Raw genomic sequence first — 19,997 nt, forward strand, 5'->3', positions numbered from 1 at the left:
TGTTTTTTTCTCCTACTGCTTGTGTACTAAAACTGAGGTTGCCTGGCCCGGCCAGGGGGTGTATACTGCAGAGGAGGAGCTATGCTTTTGCATCTACTTAGTGTCCTCCTATGGATAGGCAGCATAACACCCATGGTCTATGGTCCTGTGTCCCCCAATGATGGCTAAGAGAAAACGATTTTACGGTGAGTACACAAAAATCCGTTTTTTGTACTTAAGAAGTTAGTTGACAATATTCTGGATATTTAATTGTTTCACTGCTTTACCATTATCTTATTTAGTTTTTGTTGTATTAGTAGGTAGCATAGCACCTGGAAATAATATAATATCGTTCTTTCAGCATCACCCAGAAAAGAGTCATGGAAACTTGAACCCAAGACCAGGAAAGGTAAGAAAATAAGTAATAGAGTAACTTGTATTTTTATGTTTCATTGGAAAACAATATTTGAGCAAATTCTCACACAAACAAAAAAGCATGCCTGATAAAGGGATTGTCCGGAACAGGCTTCAACTGACCTACCAAGGAATCGGTGGATCCCCCTGTGGGTCACTGACTCTGACAATCTCTCTTTTCTCAACATTCAGGACATATACATGTCTGATTTAGGCTCTATCCCTCCCTGTCCATCAGAAGAGGGAGGGAAACAAGCTGTTCCTATGTGCATCTTTTTCCCTGAATATTGGCTCCTGCACTGCCTGTTATACAGTCGTCTTGGCGGGAAACAGAGCCTGAGTACGCTCACACTGGTGCCCCAGAAAGCTGTGAATTCTTTGTTGGGCCCCTTCGCTAAAGCGTATCCTTTAATAGCAACTCCCCACAGGTGCTATGCCTTCCCCTACATCTTAGGACATCTTGGGACTTGCATCCTGGACTGGCAAAGCATGGTTCATCTTCTCTCTTGCGTCCAGCAGTTTACCTACATATGATCATGTGTGATAGTTTAATAGGGTGCCCAGTGCACTGTATTTCTTGTTTATGCTTGTGTTTTATGGATTGTGATTTTGTAAATGTATTATCCTGTGATATGACTAGCTGCCACGGGGTGTAACTGTTTCCCGGGACCCTCAGTGAAAAGGGATGGATAGGGAGTGACAGGTGTTGTGAATGTCAGTTGTGCTTTGGCTGCTGTGAGGTTCCCTCTTGTGGCCAGGAATGGTTTGGTCAGAGACCAGGTGTGTTGAGCTATGGGCGTTTCCATTGCTAACTCTCTGCCTATTTAAACCCTGATCTGATAGCAGGCTATGCCGGATGTCAGTTTGTTCACCAGTCTTCTTCATCCTGCTCCAGACCACATCTACCTCAGATAAGTGCTTTGCTCTTTATTTGTTGCTTGGTTATTTTTGCTCTTATCTGAGTTTGTCATTTGCTGTGGTTGTTTTCAGTTTATTTGCATGCAGGGATCTTCCCTTTCAGTTGCTTAGCTGGGAAACTCCCTGCAGCTATGTTTGGAGTATTGCTCCTATAAGTCCATGTGTTTGTTGCTTCTTGAAATTGTAATGAGTCCTGCTTTCTGTTCATTGGTATGACAAGAGCGCCTGATATAGGACGGCGTTCAGATCTAGTGATCTGAGGGCTTTTTTGTACTATCAGGTATTTGGACTTTTGCAGGGTTTTTCTCTGGCTACCATCAGCCCCTTTCCTATCCTGTCCTATTTAGTCAGTAGGGCCTCACCTTTTGCTAATCCTATCATATATCTGTGTATTGTGTTTTCCTATATCACCGCAGTCTTTGAATGTGGGGGGCTTGCTATACTTTAACTATTTTCTGAGGCAGAGAGTTATTCATCTTCCCTTCCCTTCCCTTTTAGGATAGCTAGTTCTCTGGCTGGGTTCGCGGTGCACAGTATGTTAGTTCACCCCTCGGCTACTTCTAGTGTTGATGGTTAGTAAGGGGATGGCGGCCAGATTAGTTGCCAATGCTCTTGTCACCTTTTACCAATGATTTATGGTGGTTTTCCATGGTTCCGGATCATAACAGACAGGGCAGCAGGGGTTAAGTGGGGAGGCATGGTCCCCAGGACAGGAGAGGATATGGGGCAGAAATTCTCTGTGCAGAGGGAGTTAGGAAAAGGATGAGAGACGGAATAGGACAAGTACCTGCAGGGTCGGCTAGATAGATAGAGCAGATAGATCCGCCGTCATGCTGAGGGATTGGGTCAAAAGCAGGAGGATAAGTCGCCCCATGGTGGTCGTCACTGAAGTGCCGAGCCAGGTAAAGAAATTAATGATTGTAGATGGTGGTGATGATGATAATGATGACGAATCTGCCTTATGAAAATGGAAATCAACTGTGAAACGTTTGTTCAGTAAAGTTATGGAAGTTTTATCTGGTGGTTGTTTCCTTACTGACCTTGCGGTGCGCAAGGCCCATAAAAGTGAATGGGACTCAGATGTACAGCAGCAGAAAGGTACCATCTCCACACTCTACCCTTACACCATTTTTGCTCTGTCTGTACTGCCGGGTGAGTTGAAGACCAAGACTCTTGCCCACGACTGTCCATCCCTGGCACTTTACATGAGTACGATGCGCTGCACAGTAAGGCAGTATGTACCTCCACATCCTGAGTACTGCAGAATGTGGCTGGGTCAGTGCCACCCAAGTCATTGAGAAGAAAAAAAAACTTCAAACCCCACCAAACAGAAGACATAGTGTGCCAAAAATGCACCTTATTAATGAATGTAGGAGAACATCAACAAATGACCACTTTTTTACTAAAAAAAAGTGTTTATACAAAGATTAATACTGATATTACCACTCGTATATGATGACCGTATACTGGTAGATACCAGTCTTGCAGAACATATAGATTTCAGTATGGTACATGGTGATTTACAGTTGATGTTCTTTCTAATGCAGTCATTGACTTTTCTTGTCTTTTCCATCTGTCATATAGCATGGGCAAGCATTTGAGGATAATAGATTTAATCTGGTTAAAACTGGGAACTTGTCACGGGGTCCTTCTCCCATATCACACGATCAACAGAGCAAGCGATGGCTGTTCAATCCAATAAGCATTTATGCCAAGCAAATCAAATGGTCCATAACATAATCCGCAAAACAGAGGGTAAAATTAGTCCGGTCACACAAATATAGTCCGGTAAGCGATAATTAAATGTCCAGCTCTCTCAGAGAAGCTGCAGCTTCCCTCAGAGGTTCACTCTTCTTCCATCAAGTTCTACAAACAGACTGCCCAATTCTTCAGGTAAGGAGAGAGTTTAGGTGGATTGCACACCCCCTCCCCCGACTTATTATCAAAAGCCTGGCAGGGGAGGAATTAAACCTGCAAATGGGACAATGTACACACAAGGGACACAGAATGGACAGTACACCATGCCCAAACATTAACCCACACAAAATGGTACACAATCCACAATATTCCACTATCACAACCTCACCCTCCTTCTGAATAAGTGAGTATGCCATGAAGTCTACACAGACCTCTGTCCATCTCACTTAAGTCCATGTTGCTCAGCTGTGGATAGTCTATGGTTCTTCTTGCTGGGACAGTCCATCAGCGTTCTGGTGTTGGCTTCCACGCTTGTATTGGATGAAGAAGCTGTAGATAGTCCCTTGTACAGCAGTAAGGTTGGAAGGACAAGCTTCCCTTTGTGTCCTCCTTCACTAAAACTGTGTTTCCTCCACCCACAAATCGGCATTGTAGCTTTCCCACATCATTTCCTAGGAGAATATCTGCAGGCAGCCCACTCATCACCCCAACCACACATTGCTTGATCCCAAAGCCAAAGTACAGATCAACAGTTGCCTTTGGGATATTCCTCCTTTGTCCCCCAACTAATTCAATAACAATCCCTGGTCCGTAATGCATTGCCTCTGGCCGAACCACCCGGGGATCAGCTATTGTGAGAAACGCCTCGGAGTCACAAAATCCAATGACTCTCTGTCCATCCAGCACAACCTCCTATAAGTGCTTACTTTGATGAGGAGAGGAACTCGGGGCTGTGGCTTGCACCCCATAAACCCCTAGTGGCCGACCATGAGTGTCTGAGTCATTAGGCAAGTCCACTTGAAGGGAAGAGAACTCTTCCCACCTTGTATTTGGCTGTAGAGAATGAACAGGTCGATTTGGTGCCAGGTCATTCCTCAATTAACCAGCAGGGCAAGTGTTTTGCAAATGCCCAGGCTGCCCACATCGATAACATCACCTCTGCGTCGGACTCCTTCTAATGTGCATTCTTGAGAAGGCAGTAGGAGAACCTGGTGACAAAGGCCGGAAGCCATACACTCCAACAGGGGCATCTATGGTGCAGGGGTCAGTGGTATACTCCAGTGGAGGTGGTTGTACTTCTTCCTCAGATGGGATAGAATGCACAAAATGCACCGAATGAAATAGAGGCGCGTGGGGGTCCCTCCGAATCCTTGCGGGACAACTGGATTGCAGGTGCCCAGGTTGACCACACCCATAACATCTCCTCTCTGTGATCCTCCCAGGTCGTGGTCGGAACTGTTGGGGCCCAGAATTGGGAGCCGTGGTTGTCATCGACCTGCAGCTGGTTGGAGGGGCAGATATAACTGGAGAGGGCCGGGGAGCAGGAGCAGGCTGTGTCTTATTGTCCAGAAGCCCCCTCCATTGCGGTCGGATAGTAAGGGCTTCATCAGCCAGGGCTTCAGCTCCATCCAAGGTGCACGGCGTGCGCTCTCTGACCCATTCCCGTATTTCTGAGGGACACTTGTATAGAAATTGTTCTATAAGAAATACCTGTATAGCGTCTTCCACAGTGAAGGCCTCTTCCGCTTCCAGCCATCTCCGACATGCCTGGGACATCTTATGAGCATACATCCTTAACAATCCCCTTGTGGTGCATGGGAGGTCTCAGAACTGTGCCCTATGTATGTCTGGGGTGATGGCATGGTAATCCAAGATAGTCTGCTTTACAATGTTGTAATTCCGATTCTGCTGTGAGTCAATGCTGCGATAAGCCTCTGCCAGGCTTCCATTCAGGAGTCCCACTAACAAACCCACCCAGCCAGAGTGGGGAACCTCCATCATGACACACTGCTGCTCAAAGTCCTTGAAGAACCCTTCCACATCTCCGGAAGCCTCATCAAATGGCTTGAAGTCAGCCCGGGTGATCCGTACAGGCACTCGGATCGCTGGGTTTACACTCCAACTCACATTACTCCCTCTGTCGGACTCCATTGCTCCTTGTCTCCTCTGTGCTCGGCGAGCAGCCTGCTCTTTATATTCCTAAGATACACCTGGGCCAAGAACTGCCATCTCTTCTTCAAACCACACCACCCACCGGCTTTTTGGGGCAGGGATCCCCATCCCCAGTGTTTGTCCATCAGACATCTGGGAGGAGGTGGACTGGCTCTCACCCACAAGTAGATCAATTAAGGCTTCTTTACTCAGTACCTGGTAGCTCAGGCCCAGGTCTTTGGCTCTCTCCTTTAGAAAGGAAGCAGTCCAGTTTCTGTACTCACTCTGTTGGTGGATCTCCATTAGGCTGCACTCTGTTGATCCCGCCGCTGCCACCAGTTGTCACGGGGTCTTTCTCCCATATCACATGATCAACAGAGCGAGCGATGGCTGTTCAATCCATTAAGCATTTATTCCAAGCAAATAAAATGGTCCATAACATAATCCATAAAACAGAGGGTAAAATTAGTCCAGTAACACAAATATAGTCCGGTAAGCGCTAAATAAATGTCCAGCTCTCTCTGTGAAGCCGCAGCTTCCCTCAGAGGTTCACTCTTCTTCCATCAAGTTCTACAGACTGCCCAATTCTTCAGGTAAGCATAGAGTTTAGGTGGATCTCACACCCCATCCCCCGACTTATTAACAAAAGCCTGGCAGGGGAGGAATTAAACCTGCAAATGGGACAATGTACACACAAGGGACACAGAATGGACAGTGAACCACGTCCAAACATTAAAGAACACAAAATGGTACACAATCCACAATATTCTACCATCACAACCTAAATTGCACTTACAAGATTGGTTTTGTTGTTTTTGAATTAATGCGTATGAGCATTAAAAGGTCCTGATGGTTTTTATTTTACACACTAATTAATGCTGTATCTAAAGTCCAAGAAAACCACTTTTCCTAAGTTTGTTTTTAAAATAAATAATTCTAGGAAAATTGAATCATTGTTACTGCAATTTCTCTTTAGTCTTGTGAATTCCCCCACTGGTATTACTTTAACAGTGTGTGTTGTATAGCTGTGGTGGAAGTAACAATTTTGTTATAAACAGCCTCCAATTGAAGATCAAAAAATCATATTGCTGTATAATGAAATTTTTAGTTGAAAGCAACATTACTTTGATTATGGTCTCTGTACAAAGAGCAAGTCATCAATGAATCTACTATTTCAGAACCCATGAAGCGCAAATGAGTTGTCAACAGAAAATAGGTAATAGTTTTCAAAAGGACATTACTAGATTTGGCAAAGACGGTAAATATTTTGCACCTATAGAAACTCCTTCACACTACAAAAAAATAATAATTGTGAAATGAAAAAAACCTGTCATAAGAAAAGGAGTAACAGCAATAGTATAAGAACATAAATCAGAAATAAGAAAAACCACTAAACTTAGAAAGATGAAATTCTAGAACCAAATGTAGTCTTTAGAAAGGATAACTTGAAAAGTTGTTCCAGTAAATCACGAGAATCCTTTAGAAAGCTGGAATAATGGTTGCAACAAAAAATCTAGCCATTTGCTAACATGATCCATGATGGATCCAATACCAGATACAATGGGTCTCATAGGCAAAGTGCCAATAGCCTATGGTATCATTGGAAGGGCATCGAGTATGGGTAAAAACGGATAATCAATCTATAAAGTAATCTGTGTTTTTGAAAGAATTCAAAGTGAAACTCTTTCCAAATAATACAAATGGTATCTTTTAGGCTATGTTCGCACGTTGCGTTTTTTACCGCGTTTCTGCAGCGTTTTTGGCAGCAGCGTTTTTGGGCAAAAACGCATGCGTTTTTGATTTCCAGCAAAGTCTATGGGAAAAGCAGAAATCCTGTCTGCACTTTGCTTTTTTTTCTGCAGCGTTTAATTTGCATATTTGTGGTCAAAAACCATGCTGAAAAAGAAGCAGCATGTCAGTTGTTTTTGCCATTTCTGCAGCGTTTCCTTAACATTGGAGTCAATGAGAAATGGCAAAAAGCAACCAAAATCACAATTCCTGCGTTTTACATGCTTTTTACCTGCTTTTCAACAGCGTTTTTGGCTCCAAAAACGCATGCTTTTCTGGCCAAAAATTAATGGGTTCTAATGTTCCTTTACACACACACAATAACCGAAAATTTAAATGTAAAAAAATAATAAACTTTATCTATTTTTCTGTTAAAATGTGCATAACCACTATTATTACATTAAAATTGTTAATTTCCCATATAATTTTATGAAAAGTTAATTTTAGACTTTTTTTCTCTTTTTTCATTCTTTTTGACTAATTCAACTTTATTTCTCAGTGTCTTGATCTCAAAAACGCATCTGCAGAAACGCAGGTGAAAACGCAGGTAAAAAGCGCTAAAAACGCACTAAAAACGCGGTAAAAACGCATGCGTTTTTAGCGCTAAAAAATGGTCAGAAGCCATTTGGTCAAAAACCAAGGGAAGGAAAACGTGCAGAATAAACTGCAGGTACACCGACGCAACGTGCGGACATAGCCTTAGAAAGAATTTTGTCATGATGACTATGGGGATAGCAGGGAACCAGTGCTCCTAAGCTGACTCTCAGCATAGTGGGCCCTATGCTTTTCCTAATCTCAGGCATACCCCTAAAGGTGGGAATGCATGAGTCTCCTTCCTGGCCCCGATCTTGAGCAGCCCTAATCTGATACCACCTCTTTATGCCCTAGGAGGAACCGGGACAGGAGGGGGACTAAACCCACAAAAATAGACAGACAGGGGAAACCAAAACTTTGTTACACAGCACACACTTGCAAAGGTATAAGACAATAAAAGATAAGAGTTAAACAAAAGCAGGGAGGAAACAACAAGATAATGGGTAAACTACACAACCATTCCAGGCAAAAAACAACACTTTCCAGATAGTCTGGGACACCAAAATGCACAGATCAACATAGTATAACCTATAGCTGACAGGGGTAGCAGGTTTCATCCAGCTTAAATATGAGAGGAGCAGATGTGATTGGCTTACTCACAACATGTGATCAAAGGAACCCAACAAGCAGGCTAGCAGAGGTTAAATCTTGCTAGCCTGACTATTATTGAGCACACAGCAGGTTGATGCCCGTGTCTGCCTGTGTTGATCAGGGATGACAGAGAAACTAGTGTCAGAATTAGAGTTGAGCGCGGTTCGTGGTTCTCCAGTTCGCGGTTCGAGTGATTTTGGGGGCTGTTCTAGATCGAACTAGAACTCGAGCTTTTTGCTAAAGCTCGATAGTTCTAGTTACGTTCGAAAACGGTTCTAGCAGCAAAAAGCCAAGCTAATTACTAGCTGGCTTTCCGCTGTAATAGTGTAAGTCACTCTGACTCACACTATTATGAAATTTCAGCGTATAGTGTGCGGGAACAGCGCGTTCAGACCACTGCTGCTGCGATCGCCATTTTTTTTTTTTTTTCTGATCTTCCTTCCCTCCCTAAGCGCGCGTGTAGTGGGGCGGGCCAGCATGTCAGCCAATCCTAGACACACACACAGCTAAGTGGACTTTTCCCAGACAAGCAAGGGCATGTGTCATAGGCTATCCATGTCACATGCCCTTACATTATAAAAATGGCCATTTTCCCGTCAGGACGCCATTATCTGCCTTCTGCATCTGGGTGTCAGTCACCGCTGGCGCAGTTCCTGTCTCCGATACTGCTGTGTACGCTCTACCCACAGCGCTATATAGAATAGGGATAGAAGTTTCTATCAGTCCTTGTAAGGGCTAAATCCAGCAGGCACAGAGCCATAGGTGACAGTCAGGTCCGTGGAAAGAGGTTTTAACAGCTACAGATAAGAGCGTCTGTGTAGCTAAGCTCAGGGAGTTCCTTGCTGCATTTCACCATTAGGAAGGATAGAAAGTGGGGCTTCCTTCCCTGTCCACTGACCCACAACCGGCCACTGTACCCTCCTGCCCTTTGCACACTCAAGCTCATTGTTACTAAGCCATTATACTAGCAAACACTGAGGAAAGTTAGTGGCATCCTAAAAGTGGCAGTTGGACTTCCATTACTATCCCACTGGTGCAAATCTATTTGCAGCACCTCTGCATTGCACACTCAAGCTCACATTTACTAAGCTATTATACTAGCAAACACTGAGGAAAGTTAGTGGCATCCTAAAAGTGGAGTTGGACTTCCATTAGTGTCCCACTGGTTCAAATCTATTTGCAGGACCTCTGCATTGCACACTCAAGCTCACATTTACTAAGCTATTATACTAGCAAACACTGAGGAAATTTAGTGGCATCCTAAAAGTGGCAGTTGGACTTCCATTAGTGTCCCACTGGTTCAAATCTATTTGCAGCACCTCTGCATTGCACACTCAAGCTCACTTTTACTAAGCTATTATACTAGCAAACACTGAGGAAAGTTAGTGGCATCCTAAAAGTGGCAGTTGGACTTCCATTAGTGTCCCACTGGTTCAAATCTATTTGCAGCACCTCTGCATTGCACACTCAAGCTCACTTTTACTAAGCTATTATACTAGCTAACACTGAGGAAATTTAGTGGCATCCTAAAAGTGGCAGTTGGACTTCCATTAGTGTCCCACTGGTTCAAATCTAGTTGCAGCACCTCTGCATTGCACACTCAAGCTCCCTTTTACTAAGCTATTATACTAGCAAACTGTGCTGCCATTTTAAGGGCCATAGTTTCATTATCCGTGATAGTTATTTTTGTTTATTCTGCTGTCAATAAAGGTAGACCACCGCTGCAATCTACACCACCTCTCAATTTTTACTACCGCATTTTAAGTGGACATTCTTGTCGCTAGCAAAATGAGTGGCAAAATGACAGATGCTGGTGGAAAGGGGAACAGGCGTGTTGGAAAAGGAAAAAAAGTTTGTGTCCATGGGGAAGGTGGCAAAGCTCCATTAACATCTGCTGAAGATAAGCCATCTACCAGCAAAAGTAAGATGTCTACTACTTTTCGAGGACAATCGGATGTGCTCCCTTTTTTACGAACACGAAAAACTGGAACAAAGGTAGATGTTGCCCAAAAAAAGAAAATGCTTGAATGGATCTCAAGTGGTCCAACAAGTGCCCTCTCCTCCATCTCAACTACCGCATCAAAAAAACACCAGTCCTCTGAGTTGTCATCCCAATCACACTTGCTTTCTCCCAGCTCTCAAGTCTCCATCAGCCCTGCACAGTATGGTGGAGCATAGATGGCTGAGTCTGCAGAGCTGTTCAGTCACACTATAGCATGGGAATCAGAGGTCGGCTCCCAACCTACAGTGAGTACAGACCAGGAAATGGTCTGCAGTGATGCCCAGAACCTTTGTGACTCAGATTCAGGCCATGAGGAACAACTTTCTGTGCATAATGTTGACCCTTATTCACCAACTGTAACACCTGTTGTTATAGACAATGAGGAACATACTGATGACGATGAGACGCAGATACCAGATTGGGATGACAACTTAAATATGCGGTCAGGGCAGGAAGAGGCTCGGTCTGAGGGTGAGGGGAGTGCAAACACAACAATTGATGGGGAAGTTCTAGATTCCACCTACTGTCAACCCACAGTCAGGCACTCAAGGAGGTCAACAGAGGCGGTGGAGGAGGATGCAACTGACGACAAAGTTACCTTGCGCCTTCCTGGACAGAGGAGGAGTACTGGTAGCACGTCTACAACTGCATCCTCAGCCACCACTCTGCCTCTGAGCACTAGTCGGGGGGCTCAGCAGGTCACATGCCCTCTAAGCCTTGCCTAGCCTGGTCCTTTTTTGACATAGCAAAAGATCGCCAAAATCATGGGATCTGTAAAATTTGTCGTGATTCTGTTAGTAGAGGGCAAAACCTCAGCAGTTTGACAACTTCTTCCATGAATCGTCACATGAATAAATATCGTATGTCCCAGTGGGAAGCTCACCGTGCTGCAATGCGGCCTAGCGGAGCAGACCATCCACCGCCTGCCCCTTCCAGTGCATCCGCACGCTATCCATCTTCTAAGACTGTGGGGACAGCTGTCACACCTGGTTTTCCACGCACAACTTCCACCACTGTAACCACAACAGGCATTTTGCTTCATAGGTCGTCAGTTGGTTTGGAGGGGGAAACAAATGCATGTGTACAGCTCTCTCAGACATCAAAAGCACCAACGTTGGATGAAGGCAACATCATGCCTCCGCCTGCACTTTCCTCACAAACCTGCATTTTTCCAGGGACACCCTACTCACCACCGTCTCCACACAGCAGCCAGATCTCTGTCCCTCAGATGTGGTCAAATAAAAGGCCATTTCCTGCGACTCATGACAAAGCTAAGAGGTTGACTTTATCCCTCTGTAAGCTCTTGGCTACCAAAATGCTGCCTTTCTGCCTGGTGGACACACAGGATTTTAGAGACCTAATGTCTGTCGCTGTGCCCCAGTACCAGATGCCCAGTCGCCACTACTTTTCTAAGAAAGGTGCCCCTGCGCTACACCAGCATATCGCACACAACATCACCACTTCCTTGAGAAACTCTGTGTGTGAACGGGTGCATTTCACCACAGATACTTGGACCAGTAAGCATGGACAGGGACGTTACATGTCGCTGACTGGGCACTGGGTAACTATGGTAATAGATGGTGAAGGGTCTGCTGCACAAGTCTTGCCGTCCCCACGACTTGTGCGTCAATCCTCTGTCTGTCCAAGTTCCTCCACTGCTTCTGCCTCCTCAAACTCATCTGGGTCCTCCACCTCCGTCCCAAGCCTGCCTGGTCAGGCCACCAGCGTTGTAACTGCGCAGAAGGAATCACGCACACCTCATTACTATGCTGGCAGCAGAGCGCAACGGCATCAGGCGGTCTTTGTCTTGAAATGTCTTGGAACTAAGAGTCACACAGCGACTGAGTTGTGGACAGCTCTGGAGACTGAGTTTGGTAAATGGTTGTCTCCACTCAACCTGCAGCCTGGTAAGGCCGTGTGCGACAATGCTGCAAACCTGGGTGCGGCCCTTCACCTGGGCAAGGTGACACATGTGCCTTGTATGGCTCACGTGTTGAACCTTGTTGTCCAGCAATTTTTAACACACTATCCCGGCCTAGATGGCCTTCTTACCAAGGCACGAAAACTGTCTGCTCACTTCCGCCACAGCTGAGCGACTTGCATCGCTCCAGAAGTCTTTCGGCCTGCCGGTTCATCGCCTGAAATGAGATGTGGCAACACGCTGGAATTCGACTCTCCACATGTTACAGCTACTGTGGCAGCACCGCTGAGCCCTGGTGCAATACGTCATGACGTATAGCCTGGGGGAACGAGATGCAGAGGTGGGGCAGATCACCCTGATGGAGTGGTCTCAGATCAAGGACCTATGCACCCTTCTGCACAGTTTCAACATGGCGACGAATATGTTTAGCGCTGACAATGCCGTTATCAGCATGACAATTCTAGTCATTGACATGCTGGAGCACACGCTAAACACTATTCGGAGTCAGGGGGTGGGACAACAGGAAGGGGAGGAACTACAGGAGGAGTCATATGCGCAAGGGACAACATCACGCAGGTCCAGACGTTCATCATCACCAAGGCGGCAGGCATGGGACCATGGGGGACAGGGATCAACAAGGGCGCATGGTAGCAGGCAAAATGTTGAGGAAGGTGCAGGAGAACATGAAGAACTGGAGGACGAACTGTCCATGGACATGGAAGACTCAGCGGATGAGGGAGACCTTGGTTAAATTTCAGTTGAAAGAGGTTGGGGTGAGATGTCAGAGGAAGAAAGCACGGTTAGCACCTCTATGTCACAAACACAGCGTGGACTTGGTCCGCAAGGCTGCACCAGACACATGAGCGCCTTCTTGCTGCACTACCTCCGACATGACCCTCGTATTGTCAAAATTAGAAGTGAAGCTGTTACTCGATCTTAACTTGGCTTTTCCACAAAACACCCGTGGTGCAGGGAGTGAATCTCCCAGTTGTAACTCGGCAAACATGGGACGGTCTCGTCATCTTCAACAGTCTAACCGTACCAGCAGCACCGTATCTGGTGCTGGTAACAGCAATTTTATTGAATCTTTTCATAATTTTTTTAGACCATCCTTTGCAAGGCCACCAGAGACAACAAGTCTGACACATAGTCAACGGCTGGAGAGGATGATACAGGAGTATCTCCAAATGAACATCGATGCCATGACTTTGCAAATGGAGCCTTGCTCATTTTGGGTTTCAAATCTTGAAAAATGGCCAGAGCTCTCCACTTACGCCTCGGAGATCTTGTCGTGTCCAGCTGCCAGCGTTGTCTCTGAACGTGTCTTCAGTGCTGCTGGGTGTGTGCTGACAGATAAACGCACGCGTCTGTCCAGGGACAATGTGGACAGACTAACGTTCATCAAAATGAACAAGTCATGGATCCACAAGGAATTTACTACCCCTGTGTCATCCTGGGGAGAGTAAATGCTTGTGTATTTTGAATGTTGTTGATGCAAATCTACCTGTGAAGTGTACAACCAGGGCACAAGTGCTACCACTGATGAGGTGGGTGTCTGTGTGGCCCAATTTTTGGAAAAAAAAAAGGGAGACTCCGCTTGGAGTCACCTTGCGGTGTTTTAGATGATTTTAGAAGGGCATGCCATGCCTATATCTGTGTCTCGTCCTCTTTTTCCTTGTTAAGCTGCTTTGTTTTCGCATGAGAATTTGTTCTTGTCACTTTCCCATGTGTTTGTGTTGTGTTGTGAGTAGAGATGAGCGAACCGGTTGTGGTTCGGCTCGAGTTCGGTTCGTCGAACGGAGGTCTCGTTCGACTTCAGTTCGGCGAACGTTCGACGAACCGAACTCGAACCGCCTAGGAAACAATGGCAGGCAATCCCAAACACATAAAAACACCTAGAAAACACTCTCAAAGGTGTCCAAAAGGTGACAAACAACTCACAACACAACACAAACACATGGGAAAGTGACAAGGACATATACTCATGTGAAAACAAAAGAGCAGGACAAGGAAAAAGAGGAGGAGACACAGATATGAGTATATGCAAGGGAACGTCGATGCCATTACTGTGCAACTTGAGCCCTGCTCATTTTAGGCTTCCAATCTGGATAAATTGCCTGAGCTCACCACGTACGCCTTGGGGATCTTGTTGTGTCCCGCAGCCAGCGTTTTCTCGGAACGTGTCCTCAGTGCTGCTGGGGGTGTGCTGACAGCTAAGCACACGCATCTGTCCACTGACAATGTGGACAGACTAACGTTCACCAAGATGAGCAAGTCATGGCTCTCAGAGGACTTTTCTTCCCCTGGCTCAGCCAGGGGAGGTGAAAGGCACGCGTATTTTTGAGAGTGCTTCATGCAAAGCATCTTTTTCATCTTGAAAATGGGGGTCAACTGATGCCAGTCAAGTGGGGTGTGTGTGGCCCAATTAGTGGAAACGAGGGAGACTGTGGTTGGAGTCCCCTCGCTTTTGAAAAAAGAACCAAGATGAACAAGTCATGGCTCTCAGAGGACTTTTCTTCCCCTGGCTCAGCCAGGAGAGGTGAAAGGCACGCGTATTTTTGAGAGTGCTTCATGCAAAGCATCTTTTTCATCTTGAAAATGGGGTCATCTGATGCCAGTCAAGTGGGGTATGTGTGGCCCAATTAGTGGAAACGAGGGAGACTGTGGTTGGAGTCCCCTCACTTTTGAAAAAAGAACCAAGATGAACAAGTCATGGCTCTCAGAGGACTTTTCTTCACCTGGCTCAGCCAGGGGAGGTGAAAGGCACGCGTAATTTTGAGAGTGCTTCATGCAAAGCATCTTTTTCATCTTGAAAATGGGGTCAACTGATGCCAGTCAAGTGAGGTGTGTGTGGCCCAATTAGTGGAAACGAGGGAGACTGTGGTTGGAGTCCCCTCGCTTTTGAAAAAAGAACCAAGATGAACAAGTCATGGCTCTCAGAGGACTTTTCTTCCCCTGGCTCAGCCAGGGGAGGTGAAAGGCACGCGTATTTTTGAGAGTGCTTCATGCAAAGCATCTGTTTCATTTTGAAAAGGGGCATCAACTGATGCCAGTCAAGTGGGGTGTGTGTGGCCCAATTAGTGGCAACGAGGGAGACTGTGGTTTGAGTCCCCTCGCTGTGTTTTACATGCTTTTCGAAGGGCATGACATGCCTAAGAGGTTGAGTTTCAGCATCTGCAACTTGTTGGATACAGAAAGGCTGCCTTTACACCCTTTTGACACCGAGGATTTTTGAGACCTTATGCCCATTGCAGTGCCCCAAGAGCCGATGGCCATTCGCCACTCCTTCTCCAAGAAAGGCGTGCCCGCGCTACCACAGCAGGTCGCACACAACATCACTGATTCCTCAAAAAACTCTGTGTGTGACAGGGTGCATTTCACCACAGATACTTGGACCAGTAAGCATGGACAGGGGAGTTACATGTTGCTGACTGGGCACTGGGTAACTACAGTGAGAGATGGAGAAGGGTTTGCTGTACAAGTCTTGCCGTCCCCACGACTTGTGTGTCAATCCTTCCTCTGTATGTACAAGTTCCTCCACTGCTTCTGCCTCCTCAACCTCATGTGGGTCCTCCACCTCGGCCCAAACCCTGTGTGGTCAGTCCACCCTTCCTTGTAACTGCGCCCAAGGAATACTACACACCTCCTTACTATGCTAGCAGCAGAGCTCAAGGCCATCAGGCGGTCAAATGTTTACTTTGAAATGTAGGGGTAATGTGAGTCACACCGCTGAGAAGTTGTGGACGGTTAGCTCTGGAGACCAAGTTTTATCAATGGTTGTCTCCACTCAACCAGCAAACAGGGAAGGCCGGGTGTGACAATGATGCAAACATGGGTGCGTCCCTTCGCCGTGACAATGTGACACACGTGCCTTGTGTGGCTCACGTGTTCAATCTGATTCTCCAGCAATTTTTAAAACACCATCCCGGCCTACATGGCCTTGTGCAGCGGGCACGCTCGCTATGTGCTAACTTTCATCGTTCACACACAGCAGCTCAACAACTTTCGTCGCTCCAGAAGTCTTTAGGTCTGGTGGTTAAACGCCTGAAATGCGATGTGCCGACATGCAGGAATTTGAATCTGCACATGTTGCAGCGTTTGTGGCAGCACTGCCGAACCCTGCTGCAATACGTTATGACACACAGCCTGGCCTAACTTGAGCCAGAGGTGGTGCAGATCACGCTGCTGGAGTGGTGTCAGATCAAGGACCTATGCACCCTTCTACACAGTTTACAAATGTCGACGAAGATGTTTAGCACTGGCAATGCCATTCTCAGCGTGACAATTCTGGTCATCTACATGATGGAGCACACTGTAAGCATTATTCGGAGTCAGGTGTTGGGACAAGAGGAAGGGGAGGAAGTACAGGAGGAGTCATATGCGGAAGGGATAACAAGATCTACGAGGTCCAGATGGTCAGCGGCACGTAGGCGGCAGTCATTGTGGGGGAGAGGGATTAACAAGGGCGCATAGTATCAGCAAAAAGTGTTGAGGAAGGTGCAGGAGCCCATGAAGAAATGGAGGAGGAACTGGCGATGGGCATGGAAGACTCAGCAGATGAGTGAGAGCTTGCTCACATTTCGGTTGTGCGAGGTTGGGGGGAGAGGGCAGAGGAAGGAGGCACGATTCTCACCTCTCTGCCACCAACACACCAAGGACTTGGTCCTCCTGGATGCACAAGACACATGAGCGCCTTCTTGCTGCACTACCTATAACATGACCCTCGGATTGAACGAATTCGAAGTAATGCTAACTACTGGGTTGCGACACTGTTAGATCCCCGGTACAAGACAAAATTTGGCGAAATAATTCATGCCATAGAAAGGGACGCACGTATACAGGAGTAATTGCAGAAGGTGGTACGCAATCTTAGATCTGCTTTTCCATTAAACACCAGTGCTGCACAGAGTGAATCTCAATGCTTTGTCATGGATAGGAGGAAATGGTCTTTTACTTGTCCACATCTGAGGGACCGAGGGCTGGCTGCTGTGCTGAGATGGCATTGAGTACGGTGTCCCTGCAGAGTTGCACTTTTGGTCATATACAAAATGAGTTGAAAAGGACAGATGCTGGTGGAAAGGGGAACAGGTGTGTTGGAAAGGGGAAAAAGGTTTTTGTCCGTGGGTTTGGTGGTTAAGCAAAAGTAACATTTGCTGAAGAAACACCATCTGTTACGGTGGGACTGGCAGATTTGGTATATACTATGTTACCGCTATATAACGAAAATTAATAAGAAAAGAAAGAGAAAGGTATATATCCCCATCAGCAGTCAGTGTCCACCGTGCTCCCAGATGGAAAAGGAGAGGTTGGCAACTGGAAGGTTAGGTGGAGGATACAGAGCTGTGTGGCTATGAAACTAATAGTAGCCTGAACCGAGTTAGACGCCACTCGGATCTGGAGACTAGGAGCCCTGTTACCGTCACAGGGTCCATACGCCCACCCAGCCCAGGAACTCCCTGTTAACATCACAGGGGCCATTGAGTATGCTGACCGTGTGCATTGGGGCCACACCTCTGGACAGCAGGCGCATCAGCAGCAGCAGGCCTGTTAATGCCACTGGGCTGCACAAGCAGGACTGGTAGGACAGGAGCTGGTCTTAACCGTTCTGCGTTACCAACTGTGGTGGCGGCCTGCATCGACACCTTATCCCTGCCTTCCTCTGGCCTAAAGCCGCAATGGGTTCAACACATGGAGGTGTGCTCTTTCGGAGCATAATAGAAGACTGCGCACCTCCTTGTTGGCTCCAGCCCGTTTTATAACCTGGGTCCGCCCCAAACCAGGGTGGACCACAATGCACCTCCTGGAGACAAAAGCAGAGTGACACATCATGAGTGGCATAACTAGCGTCCTATTTGGAAACACAACTTTAATAATGACCTCATGGCTGCCACGACACCAACACCTCACCAGTCATCGTCTGACCATCAATAATGAGGTGACAAGTCATAGGGGCGGGCCTCTGCAAGCCATTTGGGAGTGGCCTGGCCACATCGTCAGGACACCTGATGCCCTGTGGTCTATATGGGCCCCCCACATCAGGGGCAGGGCCAAAGAGTTCATTACTGGACCTAGTCTCTGATGCAGTAAGTGCCTGAGCATGCTCAGTAGCATGAAATACAGTCTCTGAAAAAAGACTATCAGCTTTAGCATGGTGTCTAGGCACAAAACAGGACTTAGACCCGGCACGGAATGCAAGTACCTGTGCAAAGAGGCTTTTCGCACTAAGTGTGGGAGCATGCGCTGTATCCCGAAATGAAGACTTAGCCTCAGCAACGGCACAGTTAGGCTGAGCATACTCACTAGGCGAAACACTGTTGATAGGCTGCGGCTGGGGTAAATCGGCACACGCATGCACACTAGCTGCCTCTACACACTTAGACATGGAGGAGAAATTGCTCTTCGGGTGTGGACTTGGAGATGCTGTCTATGAACAGAAGGAAAAGCTAAAGGTGTGTGTTACAGCAAGGAGCCACCGCGGAAACACTTCGTTCAATTGTGAGGGGAGTAATTTTGGAGTTTGGTGAGGAGTACCGTAACGCCAGTGAGCAGCATCCTGTGCCACAGATCAACATTCTTACGGTGCTGTCTATACTGCTTACCCTGAGAGGAGCGTAAAGTTTGTATTTCTGGCAACTGGACATCACAGTACCCGGGTACGGTAGGCTGTGCCCAGACAATAATGCTGGCACGCAACACTTTGTTTTATTAGCAAAACACATATCTGTTCTGAGTAGGCCGACTATTTATAGACAATAAGACTTGCTGCCTCTGCACTGTCAAATTGTCACGTACAGTTTAAATCATAGAGGGTCAGCGACACATGTTTGCATTGACTGTTGATTTTCAAGATTTCCATGACTGTGTTGCAGAGCTGTGTGGTTTGCATTCACACTGTTATCATCTGCATTATCTGTGAGGCTTCAGATTACAAGGGTATTCAGGAGGGGTCATGTGTTTTGTCTATGTTTACGTAGATAACTGGGAAGCTCTTGTGATGCGCCACTGGTAAGTCGTGTTCGCACACACACACACACACACACGCACAAACACACAATTACTGCTACACAGAGGGATTAGCAGGTAGTAGGCAACAGAATAGATTGTTCAATTATTTAAATTGTATACATGGTTCTTATTGTTTGTTTTGGTAAAGATAAACAATCATTTATCAACCCAACTGCCTAGAGTCCTTTTCCGGTTGCCTGGTTTTGCTGCATACTGGGGAGCTCACCCAGTACACGACTTAAAATGAAGCATAAGTCGCAATGTGAATTTCACTGTGCTACAATGCGGCCTAGCGTGCCTGTGCAACCACCGCCTGCCCCATCAAGTGCATCTGCGTGCTCTTCATCCTCTGTGACTGTGGGGACAGCAGTCACACATGGTTTTTCACACTGAACTTCCACCCCTTTACACGCAACAGGAAGTGTGATTGGCAGGTCATCACTTGTTTTGGAAGTGGAAACAGATGGTATTGTTGAGCTGTCACACATTGAGAAAACCAACATTGGATGCAGGCTACATTATATCCACACCTGCACATTCGTCACAGATTGGCTGGACTACCTGCATTTAATAATTGCATTCCAGAAATGGAAAGGAGTGTAGAATGCACATGTGTTGTACCTTGCTTGGCAGCAAAGGAACACTAACTTAGTATTACAGACAATTTTAGGAAGGCAGAAAAAGAGTCAGCTCTTTGGGCAAATTAAATAGCGTGGCAAAAGTGGACAGGTGGGTACAGTGGCCGTGTTCTGTGGGTACCAGGACAGTAAAGGAAGCCTCACTTTCTATCCCTCCGAATGATCAAATACAGCAAGGAATTCCCTGAGGTTGCTATAAAATTAGCGTAGCAAAATGTGCATGAGGGTGTCATGCAGAGGTGCTGCACATAGATTTGCACCAGTGGGGCACTAATGGAGTACAACAGCCAGTTCTTGT

General features: G+C 46.6%; 1 protein-coding gene across 1 annotated transcript in view; it reads left to right on the plus strand.

The window, feature by feature from the left end:
• LOC142289738 (uncharacterized) overlaps positions 1–19,997 on the plus strand; it is an 834,494-nt gene that overhangs the window by 248,620 nt on the left and 565,877 nt on the right. The window contains exon 5 of the mRNA XM_075333662.1: positions 341–388. Coding sequence (XP_075189777.1) covers positions 341–388 — 48 coding nt within the window. The remainder of the gene's footprint in view (positions 1–340; positions 389–19,997) is intronic.

The sequence above is a fragment of the Anomaloglossus baeobatrachus genome, chromosome 2, assembly GCF_048569485.1.
Source record: "Anomaloglossus baeobatrachus isolate aAnoBae1 chromosome 2, aAnoBae1.hap1, whole genome shotgun sequence".
Classification (NCBI taxonomy): Eukaryota; Metazoa; Chordata; class Amphibia; order Anura; family Aromobatidae; genus Anomaloglossus; species Anomaloglossus baeobatrachus.